The 20,510-nt window shown below is 61.5% G+C and overlaps 1 protein-coding gene across 1 annotated transcript in view; it reads left to right on the top strand.

Annotated features, from left to right (window-relative positions):
• Nucleotides 1-2,650: 2,650 nt before the first annotated feature.
• GAREM2 (GRB2 associated regulator of MAPK1 subtype 2) overlaps nucleotides 2,651-20,510 on the top strand; it is a 34,235-nt gene continuing 16,375 nt past the window's right edge. Inside the window, exons 1-2 of the mRNA XM_067550560.1 lie at nucleotides 2,651-2,778; nucleotides 14,307-14,447. Coding sequence (XP_067406661.1) covers nucleotides 2,667-2,778; nucleotides 14,307-14,447 — 253 coding nt within the window. The 5' untranslated portion in view covers nucleotides 2,651-2,666. The remainder of the gene's footprint in view (nucleotides 2,779-14,306; nucleotides 14,448-20,510) is intronic.

Raw genomic sequence — 20,510 nt, 5'->3', positions numbered from 1 at the left:
GAGAGGTAAATAGCAGGGTTCCCCAGGAATCTGACCTGGGCCCAGTGTTGCTCAACATACTCATAAATGATCTGGAAAAAGGGGTAAAGTTGCAGACAATACTACATTACTCAAGATAGTTAAGTTCAAAGCAGACTGCGAAGAGTTACAAAGGGATCTCACTAAACTAGGTGACTGAGAGGAAAATGGCAGCTGAGATTCAGTGCTGATAGATGCAAAATAATGCACATTGGAAAAACATAACCCCAACTACACATACAAAACGATGGGTCTAAATTAGCTGTTCCCACTCAAGAAAGAGATCTTGGAGTCATTGTGGATGGTTCTCTGAAAACATCCACTCAATTTGCAGCAGCAGCAAGAAGAGCTAACCAGATGTGAAGAACCATTAGGAAAGGGATAGCTAATAAGACAGAAAATACCATAATGCCCCTCTATCAATCAGTGGCATGCCCACCTCTTGAATACTGTGTGCGGTTCTGGTTGCCCCATGAGAAAAAAGAAACATTAGAATTGGAAAAGGTGCAGAGAAGGGAACAAAAATGATTAGGGGGATGGAACAGCTTCCGTATGAGGAGAGATTAAAAAGACCGGGACTGTTCAGCTTGGAAAAGAGATGACTGGGGAGAGGGGATATGATCGAGGGCTATAAAATGATGAATGGAGTGAAGATAGTGACTTAGGTGGGTTATTTACCTCTTCACATAACACAAGAACCAGGGGCCAGCCAATGAAATTAACAGGCGGCAGGTTTAAAACAAGCAGAAGGAAGCACTTCTTCACCCAGTGCAGTTAACTGTGCAATGCGCTGCCAGGGGATATTTTGAATGTCAGAAGTATAACTGGGTTCAAAAAGAAGTAGCTACGTTCCTGGAGGACAGGTCCATTAATGGCTATTAGCCAAGATGGGCAGCGATGCAACCCCCTGGTCTGGGTGTCCCTCGCCTTTCATTGCCAGAAGCCGGGACTGGACGACGGGCGGTGGGTTACTTGATAAATTGCCTTCTTCTGTTCATTCCTTCGGAAGCACCTGGCATTGGCCATTGTCAGAAGACGGGCCCCTGGGCTGGAGGGACCATTGGTCTGACCGAACGTGGCCGTTCTTATGTGTTAAAACACACATTGTTCGCTTGCTTCCCCTTTACCATGCAAGCCAGATCGCTCTGTGTCAGCGACCTGTCCTCGTCATGATTTCCCATGCCTGCCGGTTTTGAGTCATCTGCAAAGTTGATCGTTGAGGATTTCATGGTTTCTTCCCAGTCACTATGTTAAATGGCCCAGGGCCAAGAATCGTTCCCTGGGTGCAAACACACCCCCTTGGTGACGATTCCCCACTTACAGGTACATTTTGAGCCCTGTCAGTTTGGAGTTTGAAACAGCCTCTCCCATCCTGGAGGGGCACACAGCTCTTTGCAAAATCTCTCTGGGCCCAGTGAAGCAGCCACTTCTGAGGTGGGCTTAGGGCTGCCCATGCCCCCAGCTGGCTCACGCGAAGTGAGAAAGATTCAGCCGGAGATTTTTTTATTCCAGCAAACTCACAAAATGTCCCAGCTCTTCCAGGTTGGGCTTCCCCAACCCCAGCTGCTACTGGAGTCCCGCGATGCCCCTTGCACTCCTCCTCCGCTCTTCCAGCCGTCAGCACTAATGGACCTGGTTTGTGGTACCAGGACTCGGTCCCTCTGGAGGCCCTGCCACCCGGCATGGTCCGGGGGGCGAGGGGTGTCCCAGTTTGGTTGCCAGCTGGGCTGGAGGGGAGGGCACGGCAGAGCTGAGCCTGGAGCAGAGATAGGAGGGGACTGGAGAGTCTCCAGGCGGGGGTTGGGAGGAAAGGGACAGGGGCTGGGTTAGGGGGGAAGTGAGAGAAAGGAGAAGGGCTGGTTGGGGGGCTGCAGGGATGGGGGAGGTGAGGAGCAGGGCTAGGTTGTGGGGCCGAGGGGCAGGGCCAGAGGGTTGTAGGGGGGAGGAGACCCAGTAGGACGGGAAGAGGAGGCCAGGGCTGGGGGGACAAGGGGCAGGGGAGTCCCCGGGTGGGGGCCGGGCAGGGCTGGGGGCAGGTGGGAGTGATGGGGGACTGGGGACGGGGGACGGGGGATGGGGGACTGGGGACGGGGCTGAGGCTGGGGAAGGTGACGGTAGGGGGAGGTGGGGGTCCAGGCAGGGCTGAGGGCTTGGGGGGCCTGGGGGCGGGGTTTGAGGTGGGGCTGGGGGGGCGATGGGGGTTGGGGACGGAGGGCAATGGGGGGCTGGGGCTGGGGGTGATGGCGGGGCTGGGGTTGGGGCTTGAGGGTGATGGGGGCTGGGGACCTGAGGGCAATGGGGGGCTGGGGTGGGGCCTGGCACAGATGGGGCTGGGGGTGGTGGGGGTTGGGGAGGGAGGGCAATGGGGGGCTGGGGGCGGGGCTGAGGGTGATGGGGGAGATGGGGGTGGTGCCCGGGGCGGGGCCGGCGGCGTTGGGGGGCTGGGGGCGGGCTGGGGGCGGGGCCCTCGGGCGCTGGGGGGCGGGAGGCGGGCAGGCAGGCGGGCAGGGCGCCCTGGTGCTGATGCTGCGCCCGGCCGGGCTGCTGCCGCTCGGGGAGGCGGAGATGCCGCCCGCGCCCAGCCCGGCCCCCCGGCCCCGGGGCCCCCGCGCCTGAGCCCGGCCGGGGGCGATGCGGCTGCCGCGGACATGGAGGGACTGGCCGCCGGGCTGGCCCGGATCAGCTGGAGCGCGGGGGCGCTGCCCCTGGACACCATCGTCAGCCAGAGCCGCCTGCCCGCGCTGGTGCGCCTGGGGCCAGGTGAGGGGCCGCGCCGGGCCGGGCCGGGCCGGGCCAAACTTCCCACGGGGCGCGGGGGGCAAGTGACGACGAGCGAGAGCCCCCCCCCGCCCCGCCCCCCATCCTGCCCCCCTCCTGCCCCCCGCCCCCTCCTCCTCGCCCCCCATCCTGCCCCCCAGTCCCGCCCCCCGCCCTGCCCTCCTGGCCCCCGCCCCCTCCTCCCCGCCCCCTGTCTTCTCCCTCCCTGCCCCCGATCTCCCCCCCCATTGCCCCCCCGGGGGATGGCGAGGGCTGCGAAGGGGACTTGGGGGGCGGGCGGGGGGGAGCCGCCCGGGGGGGGCCGTGGCTGGCGGCCCGGCTGGGCCGGGGGGGGGCAGGCTGCGGGCGAGGAGGAGGAGGAGGAGGGGGGTGCGCCGTGCCCAGCACGTGTGCTGCCCTGAATGCTAATGGCTCATGGCAGCGGCAGGTCCTGCCCGTGTGAATGGGGCCGGCGAGGGGGGCCGGAGCCGCCGGGACACCTCGCCCCGCAACTTCCCCGGGAGCAGCCGGGCCCGGCCCGGCCCCAGCCCTGCCTGCCCGCAGGGGCGCCCCCAAAGCAGCTCAGGGCTGGGCTCAGGGGTCGCCCTCCTGGGGGCAGGGGGCGTCTGCCAGGGGATGCTCTGGGCGGAGACCGGTTCTGATCGTCTCCTCCTCCCCCAGCTGTGTAGGACCTACAGTATTATGATTGCTATTGTTGACTTGCATTGCCGGAGTCAGGGGGCAGGACCCATAGGTTTGTGTGTGCTCACTGCAGGGGCCCTACACTTTCCCCTGCACCCTCTGCCGCTCCCACCCTCCCAGACGGGCCGGGGGCTGGCTGCGCCCGGCTCCGCAGTGACCGCCACGCCAGACTTAGCCTGTCACCGCAGCTCTGCCGGCTGGGAGTTGTCGGGCTGGCTGTGGGGCTCCGGTCTTTGTGTGGGTGTGTGCACGCGTGTGCGTTCGTGTGCATGTGTCCGTACCTTTGTGTGCAGCTGCGTGTGTGTGCATGTGTGTTCGCCCACTGTTTGTGAGTGCATTTGTGTGCAGGTGTGTCTGTACGGGCATGCATGTGTGTGCCCGGCCGTGCATTTGTGTGCGGGTTTGTGCATATCCATGTGTGGCCATGCATGTGTGTCTGAGTATGTGTGTGTGTGTCCGGCCGTGTGTGCGTGTGCATTTGTGTCCATGCACGCGTTGCATGGCCGTTGCATGGCCGTGTGCGTGTGCGTGTGTGTGCGTATCCATGTGTGTCCAGGCACACGTTGTGTTGCGTTGCGTGGCCGTGTGTGCGTGTGCAGCACTAGCCCTGGGACGCTGCAGCTCCGAGGAGCCCTGCTGGAGCTGAACTATGCAGAGATCCTGGAGCAGCTAAAGTGCTTCATGGTTTTCGTGCCAGGGACCATCACGGCACCGCGTTTGCCCAGCCCCCTTTGTTAAAGAAATTGCCGGCGGGGCGGGGGAGGGGGCGCTGAGGGGCAGAGCAGGCTGTGTGGGGCTGTTGGTTTGCTCCAGGTCTCCTTTTTCCTTGTGACTGACCTGCCTGTAAAGACCGCTCCAGATAATGGCTTCTGTGCCTTTTGTCTGAGCTCCTCGCAAGCCAGCCCCGTGCTTGCCGCGGGCTCTGACAGGGCGAGCCAAGTGCAGACCGGGGGCTGCTCGGTAACCAACAGTCGACACCAGTCTATGGGGCAGAGGAGGGCCGGCCAGCCAGCTAGGAGAAGCAAACAAGCAAAGGGGAATCCAGGCAGGATCCCAGGAATCGTTTCCTATGGAAGCGAGTGTCCAGGGACATCGCAGGAGCCCCCTGGCTCCATCACTTGTAACTCGACTGACCCAAGCCCTGGGGAACAGGCCCACAGGAGCAACCCTGCCTGTCTCAGCAGCGGGGCGGGGGCTGGACCGGACGATCTAATGGGGCTTTTCCAGCTCCCAATGTCTCGGGCTTTGCTCGGATGTCTCCCACTCCAAGTGGCGGCTTTTGGCTGGAGCAATAGAAGTTGGAGACGGATGCACCCCGCAGATGGCTGCCGGGCTTTTGAGCCTCGCCTGAGGTTTTCTTCCCTGTGCCCCGGTCCGGGCCCCGCCCCACTGGTTCCAGTTTCACGGCGATTCCACGTTTTCAGCCTGAGAAGTCAAGTCTGTGGGCGATTTTTTTTTGTTCCAGTGAATGTCCCTGGGCTGTGATGTTCCTCACTAAACCCAGTGGTTGCCTGAGCTCCCCGCTGGGCCCCTGAATTGTTCGGTCCAGCACATCATGCTTGGAGGGAAGTTGAGGCAGCCGTCTGTCCTCTGCTTGCCCTCGGCTCTGGTCCACAGAAGAGAATCCAGTCCACTGAACCATGGCTACGATACCACAGACTTTCAGCTGAGCTTCTCCTTCTCTCCCCCCGGCAAAGAGCCGGGATTGTCGGGACCATCTCTCTCACTCATGAGCATCAGGCCCCAGTTACTGCAGCTGTGCTGATTGCCTGGCATTTTATGCACTGCCAGATTCAAACTCAGTGGCACAAGCTCCGGGGGGGGGGCTGACGTTTAGCACGAGCGCCTGTGCAAGCGGCACGGTGACGGTGCCGTGGGGGCCGCACGCTTCGTGTCAGGCATGCGCAGGTTACAAGCAAGAAGCTGTGGGTGTTTCTTCCTGGTGCCCATCCAAGAAAGGCCACCTGGGATCTGAGACTCAAGCTGGGCTCTTTCCTTCCGATGTGTAAGTTGCCCGTAAGGAAGGTTCTCCAGGCAGAATTGTAGCATCAGAGAAATGTGGGGCTGGAAGGGACCTTGCGAAGTCACCAAGTCCGGCTCTCTGGGCAGGCAGCAGCAAGTAAACCTAGACCATCCTTGCCAGGTGTGTGGCCAGCCTCTTCTTAAAGACCGCCCGTGACCGGGATTCCCCAACCGCCCGCGGAAGAGTATTCTGGAGTTTAACTCTCGTTACAGGTAGAAAGTTTTTTCTGCTATCGAACCAAACTCTCCCTTGCTGCAGATTGAGTCCATGTCTTCTTGTCCTACCTACACTAGACCTGGAGAACAATTGATCACCTTTCTGTCACAGCCCTTCACGTACCTGAAGACAGTTACCACGTCCCCCCTTTCTCACGCTAAACATGGCCAGTTGTGTTCACCTTTCGGCACAGGTCAGGTTTTCTAACCCTTTCTTCAGGTTTTGTTGCTCGCCTCTGGGTTCTCTCTAAATTGCACACAGCTCTCTTAAAATGTGGAGCCCAATACTGGACACAGAACTCCAGCTGAAGCCTCACTTGTGAATAGCGAAGCAGGACAGTTACCTCCCGTATCTTACACACAGCACTGCTAATACACCTCAGAACGAGATTAGCTTTTTTTGCAGCTGCACCACACTGTTGGCTCATGTTCAATGTGTGATTCTCTAACACCCAGATCCTTGTCAGCACTGCCACTGCCTAGGCAGTTATTCCCCATTTTGTGCGTTTGCTTTTTCCTTCCTAAGTGCAGTACTTTTCCTTTGTCTTTGCTGAATTTCATCAGGTTGATTTCAGACCAGGCCTCCAGTCTGTCGGGTTCGAAACCTGTCGCAACCCTTCCCAGCTGGTGTCATCTGCAGATTTTATCAGAACACTCTCCACTCGGTTAACCAAGTCATTAACTAAAATATTGACTAGTACTGGGCTTAGGACTGGCCCTTGAGGAACCCCACTACACACGACCTCCCAGCTGGATGGTGAACCAGTGATAACTACTCTTGGAGTATGGTCAACCAGTTGGGTATCCACCTTATAGTAGTTTCATCTGGAACACGTTTGCCTAGTTTGCTTATGAGCATGTCATGTGGGACAGTGTCAAAAGCCTTCCTAAACTCAAGATGTATCACGTATACAGCTTGCCCCATCCACTTGGCCAGAAACCCTCTCAAAGGAGGAAATTCGGTTGCTTTGGCATGTTTAGTACTTGGCAAATCCATCCTTATAACGCTCTGATCTGCCAGGTGCTTCCAGATTGCTGGTTTAATCAGTTGTTCCGCTACCTTCCCAGGTGTTGAAGTCAGGCTGACTGGTGTAGAATTCCCCAGCTCCGCGTTGTTCCTGCTTTTAAAGACAGGTACCATGTCTGCCCTTGTCCAGTCCTCCGGGACCTCACCCATCCTCCCTGAATTCTGGAAGAGAATTGCTAACCGTTCTGAGGTTGCTTCCACTAGTTCCTTAAGTGCCCTCAGATACATTTCATCAGGCCCTGCCGACTTGAATACATCGAACGTAGCTAAATATTCTCGAAACTCTTCTCTCCCTACTTTCGCTCGCTTCCTTTCCCTGCCTGGGACTGTGAATTGTGCTGGGTATGAACCTTTTAGCGAAGACTGAAGCAAAACAGGCATAAAACTCCTCAGCCCCCTTGACGTCGTCCGTTCTTAGCTCTCCTGCACGTCCCTTCCCGAACTGAGTGCTGGCCTACCCTGAACCTTTCGACTGACGTAGCTACATTGCTCAGTGACCCTTCGTCCCCGTCGTGCTCTGCGAGGGTGACCAGATGCACGTGTGACAAATCAGGGTAATAGGCGCCGATAGATGAGAAAAGCTCTGAATAGCGGGAGTGTCCCTAGAAAATTGGGGCATCTGGTCACCCTGTGGTCTGCCCCCATTGGCCTCCATGCAGCCCTTCTCCATCACACTCTGTTACTCAGCCCACCTGGGCCGAAATTAGCGGCCTCCCGGCCTGAGAGGCTGAGCTAAGAGGCTCAGGGGGCAGCCTTAAACACGTGGGCCTCATCCGCAGGCTGAGGAGTCTCAGGCCATGTCAGTACATGCTGCTCCTGTCCTGCAGACGCTTCCTACAGTGGCAGAAGGGGTTTCCCCAGCCCTGTGAGTAATTCACCTCCTGAGCAGCCGTAGCTGGCCCGGCAGGAGCGTTGCTCCGTTGACCGAGCCCTGTCTACCCGGGGGGGGGGGTCGGCATCGCTGCGTTGCTGACGGGGGTGGATTTTTCATACCCCTGAGCACCGTAGCGATGCTGATCGACCCTGGAAGTGTGGCCCAGGCCTCGGCGTGGGAGAAGACCTGGGAGAGCAAGCGAGGCTCCTGCGGAAGCAGGGGCTGGAAGAAGCTGGGCGTGCCAAGGAAGTCAGCCGGGAGTCTGTGCGCTGCCCCAGCGTGGGGAGAGTTGCCGGGTGCCCGGAAGGGTGGCCAAAAGGGGCAAAAGAACTTGTGGTGTGTTTGGACTTTGTCAGTTGTTGACTGGGCTGTGGGGGGGGGGCGCCACTCTGCCCGGTGCAGACTGACGTCCAAGGAGCAAACTGAGGCAGGGCGTGCCTGCAGCACCACACGTGGACAGCGGGGGGGTGCCCCGGGGCAGCCCTGCCCCCGTCACACTCGACTCTCTGGGCAGCCCGGCGGGCGTGGGAGGATTTGCACAGGCGTAGCTGGCTGTTGGGGACATGCGGCACCGGGAAGGGCTGGGCCCAAAGGCTGACGTCCATGGAAAGACTCCCATTGACGGCAGGGGGCTTTGGCTCCGACCCTGCGGGGGAAAGCCAGCTGGGTTTTACCGGGGCTCTTGTCCCCAGCACCATTAAACTGGGCGTCATAGGCGAAGGGCTCGTACGTGTGTGTGGCTATATTGCCCTCTAGTGGCTGCAGCCTGCAGAGGATAAAAGCTGTACGACTGCTAGAGCTTGAACGATAGGGACGTGTGCTCTCTGGAGCAGAAGGATTGGGTTGTGTCCCCCCCAGATCGGTGATGCTGTGCGGGCTGGCTGTCGGCTGCATGAGAGGAATTCCCGGGGGCCCCAGGTGCTCAGGATGAGTTAATGACGGAGGCTGGGCCTGTGTTACAAACTGACGTGTTACCTGTTTATCTTCGATTGATTTCCGCTTCCTCTTGGAAGGCAGAGGCTGGAGTTGCTTGGAGCAGCCCCGGGGAGGGGAGTTGGCATGACGTGGCCAGCGCCGGAGCTGGGGGGTCTGCCTGTCTGAGCGCCCAGTGACCACGACGGGCGCATGACAAATAGATTTACGGAGGAGCCAGGTTCGGGGGATTAGCTGCAAAATTGACGACTCTGTAAATAAGGCGATCCTGGAAGAGAAGGAGAGTGGCTCGGTGTCCTGGGTGACCCAGTCTGCACAGAGGGTCCGTCTGGAGACCCTCCCTACTGGGTCACATCAGCACCAGAGGCCTTGGTGCCAGCCTAGGGGAAATGACTGTTCCAGCGAGATCCGACACCATCTGTGTGTTTCCCATGCGGGCTGTTCCAGCCCTGGTTCAATGGTCTCAGTGAGGAGGGACGCCAAGCCCAAGGGAGACAGACCTTCACCCTGACACCTCTCGGGGCTGGAGCATGTTGCCTGGTTTTCAACCTACATTTTCCCCTTAACTCAGTTTCATCCCTTTGCCTCTGCCCCTTTCCCCACCTGTGTAGCACCCTAAATAACCCCACTTGGGGCCTGCACCCTCCACATACGTGGCAGCTCCTCGCAGGCCCCCGGTGTCGCTTGCCCCAGTGAGCCATGCTCTCCCCCCAGGAGTCAGACCCTCCCGCCGCGGCTCCTTTCCGCCGCTCTCTCTCCACTTTTGCGGGATCTTTCGGCTACCGAGGTGCCTGGAACGTGAGCCCCGAAGCGCCCTGTCGCTCTCGGTCGCGTCTGCTCGAGCCGGCGGGGCTGTGCGGGCCCCGGCACACACCGCACACACACACAGCCAGCCAGAGCACACAGTGGCGCTGGATTTACGTGCGCGTCCTCTCCCCGGGCAGCAGCAGTGGCAGCGACACAAAGGAGCTGTCTTTGCGGCCCGGGCCCGCTTGCCAGCAGCTGCCAGGAGGGGCCGTTTGCATTTCAAGTCCCTGGAACTTTGCAGATTTCCCTAGTAACTGTTGCTGCGGTTTGTGGAACAACGTGCGGGGAGGGCTGCCCGCTGCCCGCCCACCCCTGGCACAGGCCGCTGGGGGGCTAGCAGCCCGGTCGTCCCATATGCTGCTCCTGCCGCGCGCGCTGGGCGGGCAGGGCCCGGAGGCTGGGAGTGTGGGGAGCTGAGGAGGATGGGTGGAGAGCCAGCTCCCGGGAGCGCTGGGGGAGCCATGCTACCTGCTGCCCGTCTGTCCCCGCGTGGTGAGATTTGAAAGCAGGCTGGGGTGGGTAACCGGAGGGCTCAGCGGATGGGGGCTGGTGGAGGCAACCTTTCAGCTGTGGGTCGGGGCCTGATCTAGGGTGGGAACTACCATACGCCGGCTGAATTGAAATCTGGGGCCTGGCGAAGGGGGGACCCAGCTCCAACTCGTGCAGAGCTCATTGCGGATTGGGGGGGGCCGGAGAGTCACACGTTCGCCTGCTGGGAGCCCATGTCTGCCAGAGGCAGAACGTGACGCTCGCCGGGCCAAGCGCAGGGAAAAGGGAGACGTGGTTTCCAAAAGGACTTTCAGCGTCACTCGCCTCTGCTGCATCACGAGCGCCCCGGGGAAAGCTGGTTTTTACTCCAGGGTTCCTGAGCCTGCGTGTGTCCTGGCCACTCCCCGGAAAGGACGACTCAGGCCTGGGCGCAGTTTGTGTGTTTGTAAGAAAACTGAAAGCAGACGGACAGTGGGGAATTTTTTGCTGACTGTTAAGGTGCCCCCTGACTCCATTATCATAGAATCATAGAATATTAGAGTTGGAAGGGACCTCAGGAGGTATCTAGTCCAACCCCTGCTCAAAGCAGGACTAACCTCAGCTATATCATCCCAACCAGGGCTGTGTCAAGCCTCAGCTTAAAAACCTCTAAGGATGGAGATTCCACCACCTCCCTAGGTAACCCATTCCAGTGCTTCACCACCCTCCTAGTGAAAAACTTTTTCCTAATGTCCAGCTTAGACCTCCCGCCCTGCAACTTGAGACCGTTGTTCCTTGTTCTGTCATCTGCCACCACTGAGAACAGCCTAGCCCCATCCTCCCTGGAACCCCTTTCAGGTAGTTAAAGGCTGCTATCAAATCCCCCTCACTCTTCTCTTTTGCAAACTAAACAAGCCCAGTTCCCTCAGCCTCTCCTCATAAGTCCTGTGCTCCAGCCCCTAATCATTTTGGTTGCCCTCCGCTGCACTCTCTCCAACTTGTCCACATCCTTTTTGTTGTGGGGGGCCCAAAACTGGACACAATATTCTAAATGCGGCCTCACCAATGCCGAATAGAGGGGAATAATCACTTCCCGTGACCTGCTAGCAATGCCCCTCCTAATGCAGCCCAATATGCCATTAGCCTTCTTGACAACCAGGGCACACTGCTGACTCATATCCAGCTTTTTATCCACCGTTACCCCCAGGTCCTTTTCTGCAGAGTGGCAGGATGATCCCAACATCTGTGGTGGCTGTGTTTTCCCACGGAGGGCCCGGTCTCATCCCCAGATGTCTTTCTTTGTCATTGGGTCTCTTCTGGTCAGGGTTACCTGGGCTGCTCCAAAAGTGCCGTGGTTGGGGCCTCTCTGAGGGCATCAGAGATCAGGGTTCAAGTCCCTCCTCTGCCACAGGCTTCCAATATAACCTTGGTCATGTCACTTGCTCTCCCTGGGCTTCCAGTCAGTAACGGCACTGCCCGGCTTTAGCAGGGGGAAGATAGATACGGTAAAGATTGGGAGGGGCCGAGGGCCACTTATGTTCCTTGTAGAAAACTTCGCTCAGTGAGGGGGGGAGGTAGTTTTGGGCCCAGTGAGTGGGGGGGTGGCCGTGACAACATTGTGTCATTGCCTCAGCTTCACATGCAACAACTCTGCGCTGCACCACAACGCTTGGGAGTGAAGGTGTGCGGCTAACGTTCCCAGCATCGCCTCGCACATGCTGTGTGTGTGTGTTTGCGTGTGCGCGCGTGCAAAGCTGCAGGGACACGTTTCCTCTGGCCTGGCTGATTTCTAACCCCGCCTTTCCGAGCCCAGGCTGCAGTCTTTGGTCTCTTCCAGCCCGCGGGGCTCGAGATCCGGGGCTCGTCAGCGCGCGGGTTGGACAAACTCGACGCTTGCGGAAAAGCAGGGCCACGCGCGGGAGACGCGCCTGAGCCGCGCGGCGTGAATACGGGGCCGATGCACCAGTGCAGCGCCCGGGGGGGGGGGGCCTGTGCGGCTGTGGGGGAGAGAGGGCTCAGTGGGGGGGTGCTCTGCCCTCGGTGTCAGTACTGGGGGGGCTCTGTAGGGGGCGCTGTCCCCAGTGCCCTGGCGTGGCTCCCAACCAAACCAGGCCCGTGGTCGTCAGCGATGCCATGGGCCGCCGTGCGGGAGGCGGCAGGTTCCCCCCACCACCCCACCCCGTGGCGGCTCTGCCTCCCCCTTCCCGCCGGGCTGTCTCCTGGACGCTGGATTCGGTGTCAATAAAGTTGTCGCCCCAGCTGGGCTTTGCGGCTTCGTCTATTTAAATCCGCACAAAGAGTTGTTTCCAGGGCAACCTGCCGCTCTTGGCAGCGGAGACCCGCTCGTCTCTCAGGACTGGCCGAGCGGGGGGGGGGATATTCCCCGAAACATCCTTGTTGAAGGCAGATCTGGGGGAGGGGCGGATTCGCGCTCTCCGCTCCGGCTTCCGCTAACGGCGCCCGCTGACCGGCGATTTACGCCGACGTAGAGAGACGCCCCCGAGCCGCGCACCCGCACTGCTCCCCGGGTGCGACGCACGGCCCGCCGGGCTGGTGCCGCGGGCGTGGTCAGGAGAGTCCCACGGGCCTGGCCCGGAGCGGGCAGGGAGGACTGAAATTCTTCGGGGTTGTTCCTTTGAAATCACGTCTGTCTCCCCTTTTCACGGGAGGGGAATGATATTTCTCCCTACGCTAGGAGTGAATATTTAGGACCTGCCATGGGTTTCTCTCAATGCCCCTGTTTTAAAGAGGGGGCGCAGGGCTTCTCACAGGAACAGTGTCCTTTGGCATCACGATTTCACGCACGGCGTTCAGGTCTGACGCGCACCCCAGCCCCCAGTAACTGTAGTAACAGGAGCGGTAGTAACTCCACAGAGCCCCCGGGAGAGATACTAGTGATAACTCCCAGCTGGTATCTGGTGCCTTTCATCAGTAGCTCTCCCAGCGTTTCACCACGGAGGGCAGCATCATTCTTCCCATTTTACAGACAGGGAAACTGAGGCACAGAGAGGGGCAACTGAGGCACAGAGAGGGGAAACCACTTGCCCAGGATCCCCCAGCAGGCCAGCTGCAGAGCTGAGCTTAGAGCCGAGGTCTCTTGAGTCGCCTGATCGGGAGCAGTTGACATCTGCTGGGCACATGTTCCATGAGAGAAATGAACGTATCTGCCCAGCCAGCACCAGGCACTGCCCAGCTACCAGAGCGGGGAGCAGCCCGGCAAAGCCTCCCACGCTGGTCAGACTCCATGCTGGCCAGACTCTGCCGCAAGCCTCGCCCCGCTCCACGCAGATCAGTGTCACCAGCTCGCTGTCCGCCATCCGCCTTGTCCCCAGGGCGGCCCTAGCACGGGGGTGTCCTGAGTGGGACAGCCATCCCGGCTCCCCGGGGCCAAGATCTGCTTTGCCGAGGCGCTACGTCGCCCGGGCTGACGGGCTGCACCCGGGGAGGAGAATGGGGCCGAAAGCCGACCTGGCTCTGAAAGGAGTTCCTGTCCCCAAAGGGGCCCTCGACCTGCCATGCAAAGCGGAGAGAGTGAGTGTGGCCAGGGGGACGGGATGGAGCTGTGGTGCTTCCTACCCTTAGTCCTATAAGGTCTTGTCTACACACACAATTGCACCAGTTAAACCAGCGCAAACCCACTGTGGATGCTCTGCTCTCTGTTGCTGACCGGCTCGTATTGCACCTTTACAAACCGGCTGATTACTAATTCGGTCCAGAGATTTGCTGATTACTAATGAAGGCGCCAACCCTCCCCGTGCGCCGTATTACAGATCACAGCATCATAGCACCATCGGGCTGGCAGGGACCGCGGGAGGTCACCTAGACTGTCCCTGACAGGGGTTTGTCCAACCTGTTCTTCAAACCCTCCAGGGCCGGGGGTTCCCCAGCCCCCTTTGGAAGCCTGCCCCAGCTTGGCTGCATTTCCAGCTTGACGTTTTTCCTACTATCCAGCCTTCCTGCAGACGAAATCCAGTTCTTCTGGCGCTAGTGGAGAACATGTCATCCACCATCCTTGGGACAGCCCTTCCCGTGCTGGACGTGTGTTTTCAGGGACCCCCCCCCACCTCCTTTTACAGGGCTGAGCACCCAGGGGTTTGAATCTCTCCTCGCAGGCCAGAAGAATAAAAAATAAATGCAGAATCCCAGGGGAAAGTGAGGCTCAGACAGGGGAGGCAGCGTGGCCCGGGCCATGGACCCAGGAGTCCTGGCTCCCAGCCCTGTCCTGCCAAGGCCCGGCGGAGGTTGCTGAGTCGACGTGTGGGGTGGGGGCTGGATTTCCCGTGTCCGTGCCTTGCCCTGTGTGTCCCCCCCCCCCCGGTGGCTCCGGTGCGGTGACGCTCTGCGGCGCAGCGGCAGAACCCAGGGCCCGCTGGGACGTCCTCTCCCACGGGGCGCGGGGCTCTTTGGGGCGGGGGGCTGGGGGGGGACCCGACAGGCTGGCTCCCCGCCCGGTGCTGAGGCCTCTCTCTGTCCCCGCTGCAGGAGAGTACGTGGAAGGGGTGAGTGAGCGGGACGTGCTCCTCATTCACTCGTGCCGCCAGTGGACCACGGTGACCGCGCACAGCCTGGAGGAGGGACACTACGTCATCGGGCCCAAGATCGACATCCCGCTCCAGTACCCAGGTACCAGGCCCAGCGGGGCGCCACGGCCCGGCCCCCCCTCCCCCCCGGGAGAGCGAGCTCCGAGCGAGCCGAGCGCCGCCACTGGGCCCTGAGGAGGGCTCGTCTGTGGGGCAGAGGAACCTTCAGCTCCCGCAGGCATGCTGGGGGGTGGGAGGGCATCTGGCTGTTGGTGCTGGGGGCTCAGGGGCACGGTGGCGGTTCTGGGGGTTCAGGAGGGGCGTGGCGGGGGCACGGGGGGCTGGGGAAGGAGGGGGAGGGGGCACCCCTGGCTGCTGGCATCCAAGCTTGCGGCCCTGCCCCGTGACCCCGCTCGCGCCGGCAGAACCGCACCTGCACTGTACGTGCCAGGTCATGGGGGCGGGGCGGGGGGGGGGGGGGCCGCTCTTCAAACCGGCGTCGCCTGCCCAGTGCCGGACAAAGCCAGGCCCGGTTTAGTCTCGTTACGAGCTGGGGACCAAGCACAGAAAAGTGGGACTGTCTGGCCTACGTGGGCAAACGGCGGTGCCTGCCCGAGGGGCAGCGTGACCGGGGGTGGGGGGCAGGACACAGCGGGAGGGGAGGAAGGACTGCTGGGTCCTGGGTGATTGGGGGGCTGGAGCACAAGACTTCTGAGGAGAGGCTGAGGGAACTGGGCTTGTTCAGTCTGCAGAAGAGAAGAATGAGGGGGGTTGATAGCAGCCTTTAACTACCTGAAAGGGGGTTCCAGGGAGGATGGGGCTAGGCTGTTCTCGGTGGTGGCAGATGACAGAACAAGGAGCAATGGTCTCAAGTTGCAGTGGGAGAGGCCTAGGTTGGACATTAGGAAAACGTTTTCCCCTAGGCGGGTGGTGAAGCACTGGAATGGGTTACCTGGGGAGGTGGGGGAATCTCCATCCTCAGAGGGTTTTAAGCTGAGGCGTGACACAGCCCTGGCTGGGATGGTTTAGCTGAGGTTAGTCCTGCTGTGAGCAGGGGGTGGGACTAGACACCTCCTGAGGTCCCTGCCACCCCTCACCTGCCATGATTTTACCCCAGCCTTGCCTCGGTTTACCCAGCGCGCTGCGCAGCTCAGCTCCCCGAGGCCCCACCTGTCGGCAGCATCCTTTGAGCTCGCCAGTGAAAGCGGGGCAGGGGGTCGGGCGTCCGGTGCTGCCCGCTCACCCGCGCCCGGCCGGCGGCATCGGAGGAAACACCCCAGGGTGCAGCGTCGCCCCCAGGTACTGCTTAGCATTCAGCCAGCTCACGGGAGACCCGGCGCGAACGTGTCTCTGCCGAGCCCCTCGTCGGCGAGCGGGGCTGGCAGAGCACTGGTGTGCAAAGCGGGAGCTCGTGATGCTGACCGCTCTTTGCTCACCACGCTGCCCACGGCCTTCCGGGCCGGGCTTTGCAGAGGGGCAGGTCCACGCGGAGCAGCCTGATTCCTCTGGGATCCTGGGTCCTGCCGGCTGGAGGATGGAGCTGGGAACAGGTCGCTCCGTCTGCATTTGGGGCTCGCACCCACAGCCGGACACAGGCAGCCCCATGGCCTGAGCCCGTCACAAGCTGCCGCCCTGGGGCCTGGCAAAGTTCGGTGGCGCCCTGGGGCTTCCTGGTGGGGGGGGGGGATCTGGGGCTCCGTGGGGGGGCGAAGGGTCACCGGGGGGAGCCCAGGTGAGTCCGAGGTCAGGGGTCGCACAGGAGGGCTGGCGCCAGGCTGGTGCGTGGCCAGCTGGTGGGGTGGGGGCGGGGGCTGGGAGCAGATGGGGCTGTGTGTTTCGTGCTGAGATCATTGCAGCCGCCGTGGAGAGCGCCCTATTGCCTGTGCTAAGTGCATCCCCCCGGTAACGATCCCTGCTCATAAATAAATAATGGGGGGGAGGGGGCGGTTACTCGCCAGCTCCGGGCGCAGACGCGGGGAAGGGGAGGCCAAGCAGCGTGTTAACCTGCTGTACTGGGCTCAGCCAGCCTCAGCTGCTCCCTCCCAGCCCCCCCCGCAGCTCGTCCCGTGCTCCCCAGTCTTGCCCTCCGGCCCCCCCAGGAGACGGGGTCCCTGGGCCGCGCATCCTTCGCGTGAACGCAGCCGCGGGGCATCACAGGAGCCGCCTCTGACGTGTCCCTGCACCTGGGTGAGGCCACTGCAGCACTCGGGGGGGGGGGGGGGCAGCATCACTGACCCCCCCGGGGCCCTGCTCGGTGTCTGGGGGACACGCTGAGCTCAGCTTCCTTCCCCACAGGGGCACCTGGCAGGCTGCCGACCGCTCCAGGGCTGAGTCAAAGGGCCGGGTCCAGCCTTGGGCAGGGCTGGACCTAGATGTGGGGGGAGCCCCCTCTTTGCCCCCTTCACATCTCTCCTTACAGCTGGCCTCTGCCATGAGGCCCACAAACCGCGGGATGATGGTCCAGGCAGCGGGACCCCCCCGCCTCCCCCCGCCAGCATTGCTGCCTGCTTTCCTTGCACCCCCACCCCTCGGTCTGCAGCTCCCCAGCCAGCCGTCTCTCAGCTTAGCCGGGCCGCGACCAGCTTTTCGTTCTGTCTGTACAGCGCCCAGCACCAGGGGGCCCGGGCCAGGTGGGCCAGGGCCCAAGCATCATTTTTTCGGGCCTGGCACAAACGTGTAACCCTCCCTGCCCCCAGACAGACAATCTCATGAGCCGGGAAACATTTATTCCTCGTGGTTATGGGGGTTGCAGCCTGGGCTGGGCCCCCCAGGGCCTCTAGGCCCTGGTAAAGTGTACCTTCCCCCCGCACGTGTGGGCCCTGCCAGGCGCCACAGGAACACAGATAATATGGAGAGCCTCCGTGGTGCCAGCTGCCAGGTGTCCAGAGATGGAGGGGGAGGCTCTGGGGCCCCTCAGGTGTCGGCGCGGTGGCGGGGCCTGGCACAGAGTCTGCCAGGCTTGCGCCTGAAGGGCAGCGGGTGCCTTTACTCTGCGGCTGGTGGCTTGGAAACTGCCACGTGGGGAGGTGGCCACGGGCAGCGGGAAGAGGCCACCCCTTCCCGGCTCCCATTTTTTCGCACCGGGCTCCGCTCGGACCTGGGCGGCCTCCCCGCGGGCCAGGCACTCGGAGCCGCTCTCCGGGGCGAGCGCAGCCCCCCACGGGTCGCCGTCACCCTGGGGTGAAGCTGGAGGCGCGCCGGGCTCCAGCTCGGCCCCACGGCACGCGTGGTGCACAGGGAACTGCGCCAGCCGTGACCGCGGGAAGCTGTGGCACCAGATCTGCCGGTGCAGCCTGCGAGCAGGGCTGACAGATCTCGGGCCAGACGCTCCCTGTGCACGGCGACCTTCCTGCATCGAGACCGTTCCCGGGGCAGCGCGGCTCATGGGCGGGATGTGAAGGCAGGTCTCACTCCACGCCTTGCCGTGAACTCACCGGCTGGCCTTGGCCAGGGAGTCTGCTCCCCTCTGGGGCCAACGATACCCGGGCAAGGCAAGCTCAGTGGGAGGCGCCTGCTCCGTGAGTGCTGAGAACTCGGGTGGCCCAGGCTCTCGTACGAACCGTTTCTCCACCGTGAGGCCGGTAGCCGCCAGCGCGTAAAATCCCAGCTGTCCAGGCGCCGGTAGCATTTTCTGATCATTCGTGGGGTGGCGGCCGGATGGTTTTGTGTGTGTCAATGAGCTGGGGGTGGGTGTGGGGGGGGAATCTCTCAAAAGTGCCCCTTTCCCAGAGCTCGCTCCTGTCGTGAGTCGTGCATGGGCACGAAAGCAGAACGCTGCTGCCCACGGCACAGAACCCCCGGGTGGATTTTGCTCCAAACAAATCACGCTGGAAAGTGTCTGAACGGGGCCTGGGAGGAGACAGCGGGCGCCGCCTGGTGCAGAGGTTCCAGCTACAGCCTGAGCGCTCTGTGGGGTCAGGAGGTGGTGCGAGGGCAGAGGGCCCCCCAGCTAAGAGGAGGTGCCCGTCTCCAAGGGCAGGGTGCTTAGGATCCCAGAGCTTCCCGGCAGTGAACCAGGCGGGCGGCAAGCCGGGGCTGAGTAAGCAGCTCCCAGCTGCGGGGGGGGGCTGCCAGAGGCTGGGGCGGGTGGCCCGTGAGAATTTCAGAACCAGGCAAGGACCCCGGCTGACCCGCACCCATGAGAACTCAGGGCTGGGCCCCAGGAGGTTCCCCAGGGGACTCTCCCCGGTGCTGCGGCAGCTGGGCGTTTAGCCTCTTGAACCGGCAGCCACTGCAGAGCGCCGGAGTCACATGTACACCAGCCGTTGGGGTCGCCCCTGGGGAGCGGTGGTGACACACGCGCCCGCGTCGCCCAGCGGCCAATTCCAGCCGTGGCCAGAGCACAGAGGAACGGGCTTCTGGAGTGACACCCACGCCCCGGGTTGCATCCGGAGCAGCTCGCGTTCCTTTGTGCACCCGGGCCGTGCCTGCCTTCCATCTGCACGCGCAGACCTGGGGGGTGGGGGCCTTTGTGCTTCCGCCTGCGGCCTGGCCTCCACGAACGGCCGTCTCCGTCACGCTGATGGATTTGCTCAGTGTCTTGGAGGCGCGTCTCGCAGCCTCCTGGTGCCTGGGCTGCCTCGTTCAAAGCCCACAGCCGGGAGACGCCGGCGTCAGCCTCTGGGGGTGCAGAAAGAGCCGGCAGGAATGATCCCCCCCGCTCAGCCGATGGATTGGCCTCGCAGAGGGGCCTGAAAGGCTGCACTTGGGACCTGTCAGGCCAAGCCAAGGGGATTCCGCAGTTGAGAGCTCTCCAAAGGGAAGAGCCCCCCCCCTCCCCGTCCACAGCCCCAGACATACCCGCAGGGCATTGCCAGTCCTGGCGATGCTGCGGGCCCAGCTGTCAGGATGGGGCGCGGGAAGAAAGAAGCATTTCCTTCCACTGCATTTAAACCAGCTCGCTTGCAACCAGGAGGAAGGCGCTTAGCGGGTGCCAGGAGCCCAACGTGTGGCTCCTCTTCCGGCTGGTTTGTAGCACAGCCGGCTTTGCCCTCTCCCGGCACTCAGCAACCGTGCAGTCCTGGCTCTGTCCTTCAGGAGCCGGGCCGCTCCGAATCAGATTTACAGAGAGCAACCGAGGCTGAATTGGAGACTTGCCCAAGGTGTCCCAGCGAGTCAGTGTCAGAGCAGGGATTAGACCCTGCGAACTGCCGGCTGCCTGCCCTCTGCCCTCACGTGGTCAGCAGAAGGGTTGGAAGCTGGGAGCTGCAGTGCTCCAGGCAGGGATGTCGACTCGAGGGACGACTCCGCAGCCGGTGCTTGTCTCCCTCCGTGGCCCAGTCGCTGGAGGAGCGGGTGACGAGGTGGGTCACACGAACTCCAAGGGACTCCCCTGGTTCTTTGCACAGGAACTTCCTTCTTCTCTTCAGTCCCTCCAAATCCTCTTGACGAGTGGCGTTCTCATCCGCCTGCTCCTCCAGGTCTGACAGCTCCCCTTTGCTAGCGAACACCTTTTACCTCCGCTCTCTGGTCTTTCTTTCGGTGCGAAGGAGAAAATCCTGTGGGATGCCTGGAGATTTTAAAGGCAGGTTGGGAAGCTGCTGGCTATTTCCTTGGGGTTATGAGACCTGGCTCTGCTCAGCGGAGTTATCTGTGAGCTGAGAGGAGGGGGCGTTCTGGCCTAACACGGTGTTTGCAGGATTGGGGCAGATTTGCTTCATAACATTCCTGGCAGCTGAGTTTGGCCTTTTCTTGTCTCGTCTCCCGCCCTCGTGTGCGGGTTCTTTGCGTGGGGGCGCGCCCCATGTAACACTTCACGCTGGGAAAATGACGCCCGTGAAAACATCCGCTAAGCAAACGCGTCCCTGAGGGGCTTGGTTTGTGGGCACAGGCGAGTAAAGCGGCTCGGGGAGCTTTTCAATAATTCATCAGTCCTCTAACGGGCGAAGCCGGCCCCTGGCTTTATGGGCGCTTTCCACCCTGGGCTACGAGGAAAAGGCAAGCTAGCGGTGACCACGCCCACTCCCCCAAAGACCCGCCCACTTATTTTGCTTCCTCCCCCGGAGGCGCATCGGGCTCTGGTGGTGAAAATTAACGGCAACGTAGCAAAATAACAACTGTCTTTGTGTTGGGCGGGAGAGGTTAATCCAGCCTGCCGGTGCAAGACGGGTGGGGAGGGGCTTGCCGCAGAACTCCGCCCCCACAAACATGGTAGCAAGTTACAAGC

Source organism: Emydura macquarii, unplaced genomic scaffold, assembly GCF_026122565.2.
Source record: "Emydura macquarii macquarii isolate MOO-44397 ecotype Brisbane River unplaced genomic scaffold, CSIRO-AGI_Emac_v2 contig_1300, whole genome shotgun sequence".
Taxonomy (NCBI): domain Eukaryota; kingdom Metazoa; phylum Chordata; order Testudines; family Chelidae; genus Emydura; species Emydura macquarii.
The sequence above is the reverse complement of the archived record's forward strand: the minus strand, read 5'-3'. Positions and strand labels throughout refer to the sequence as shown.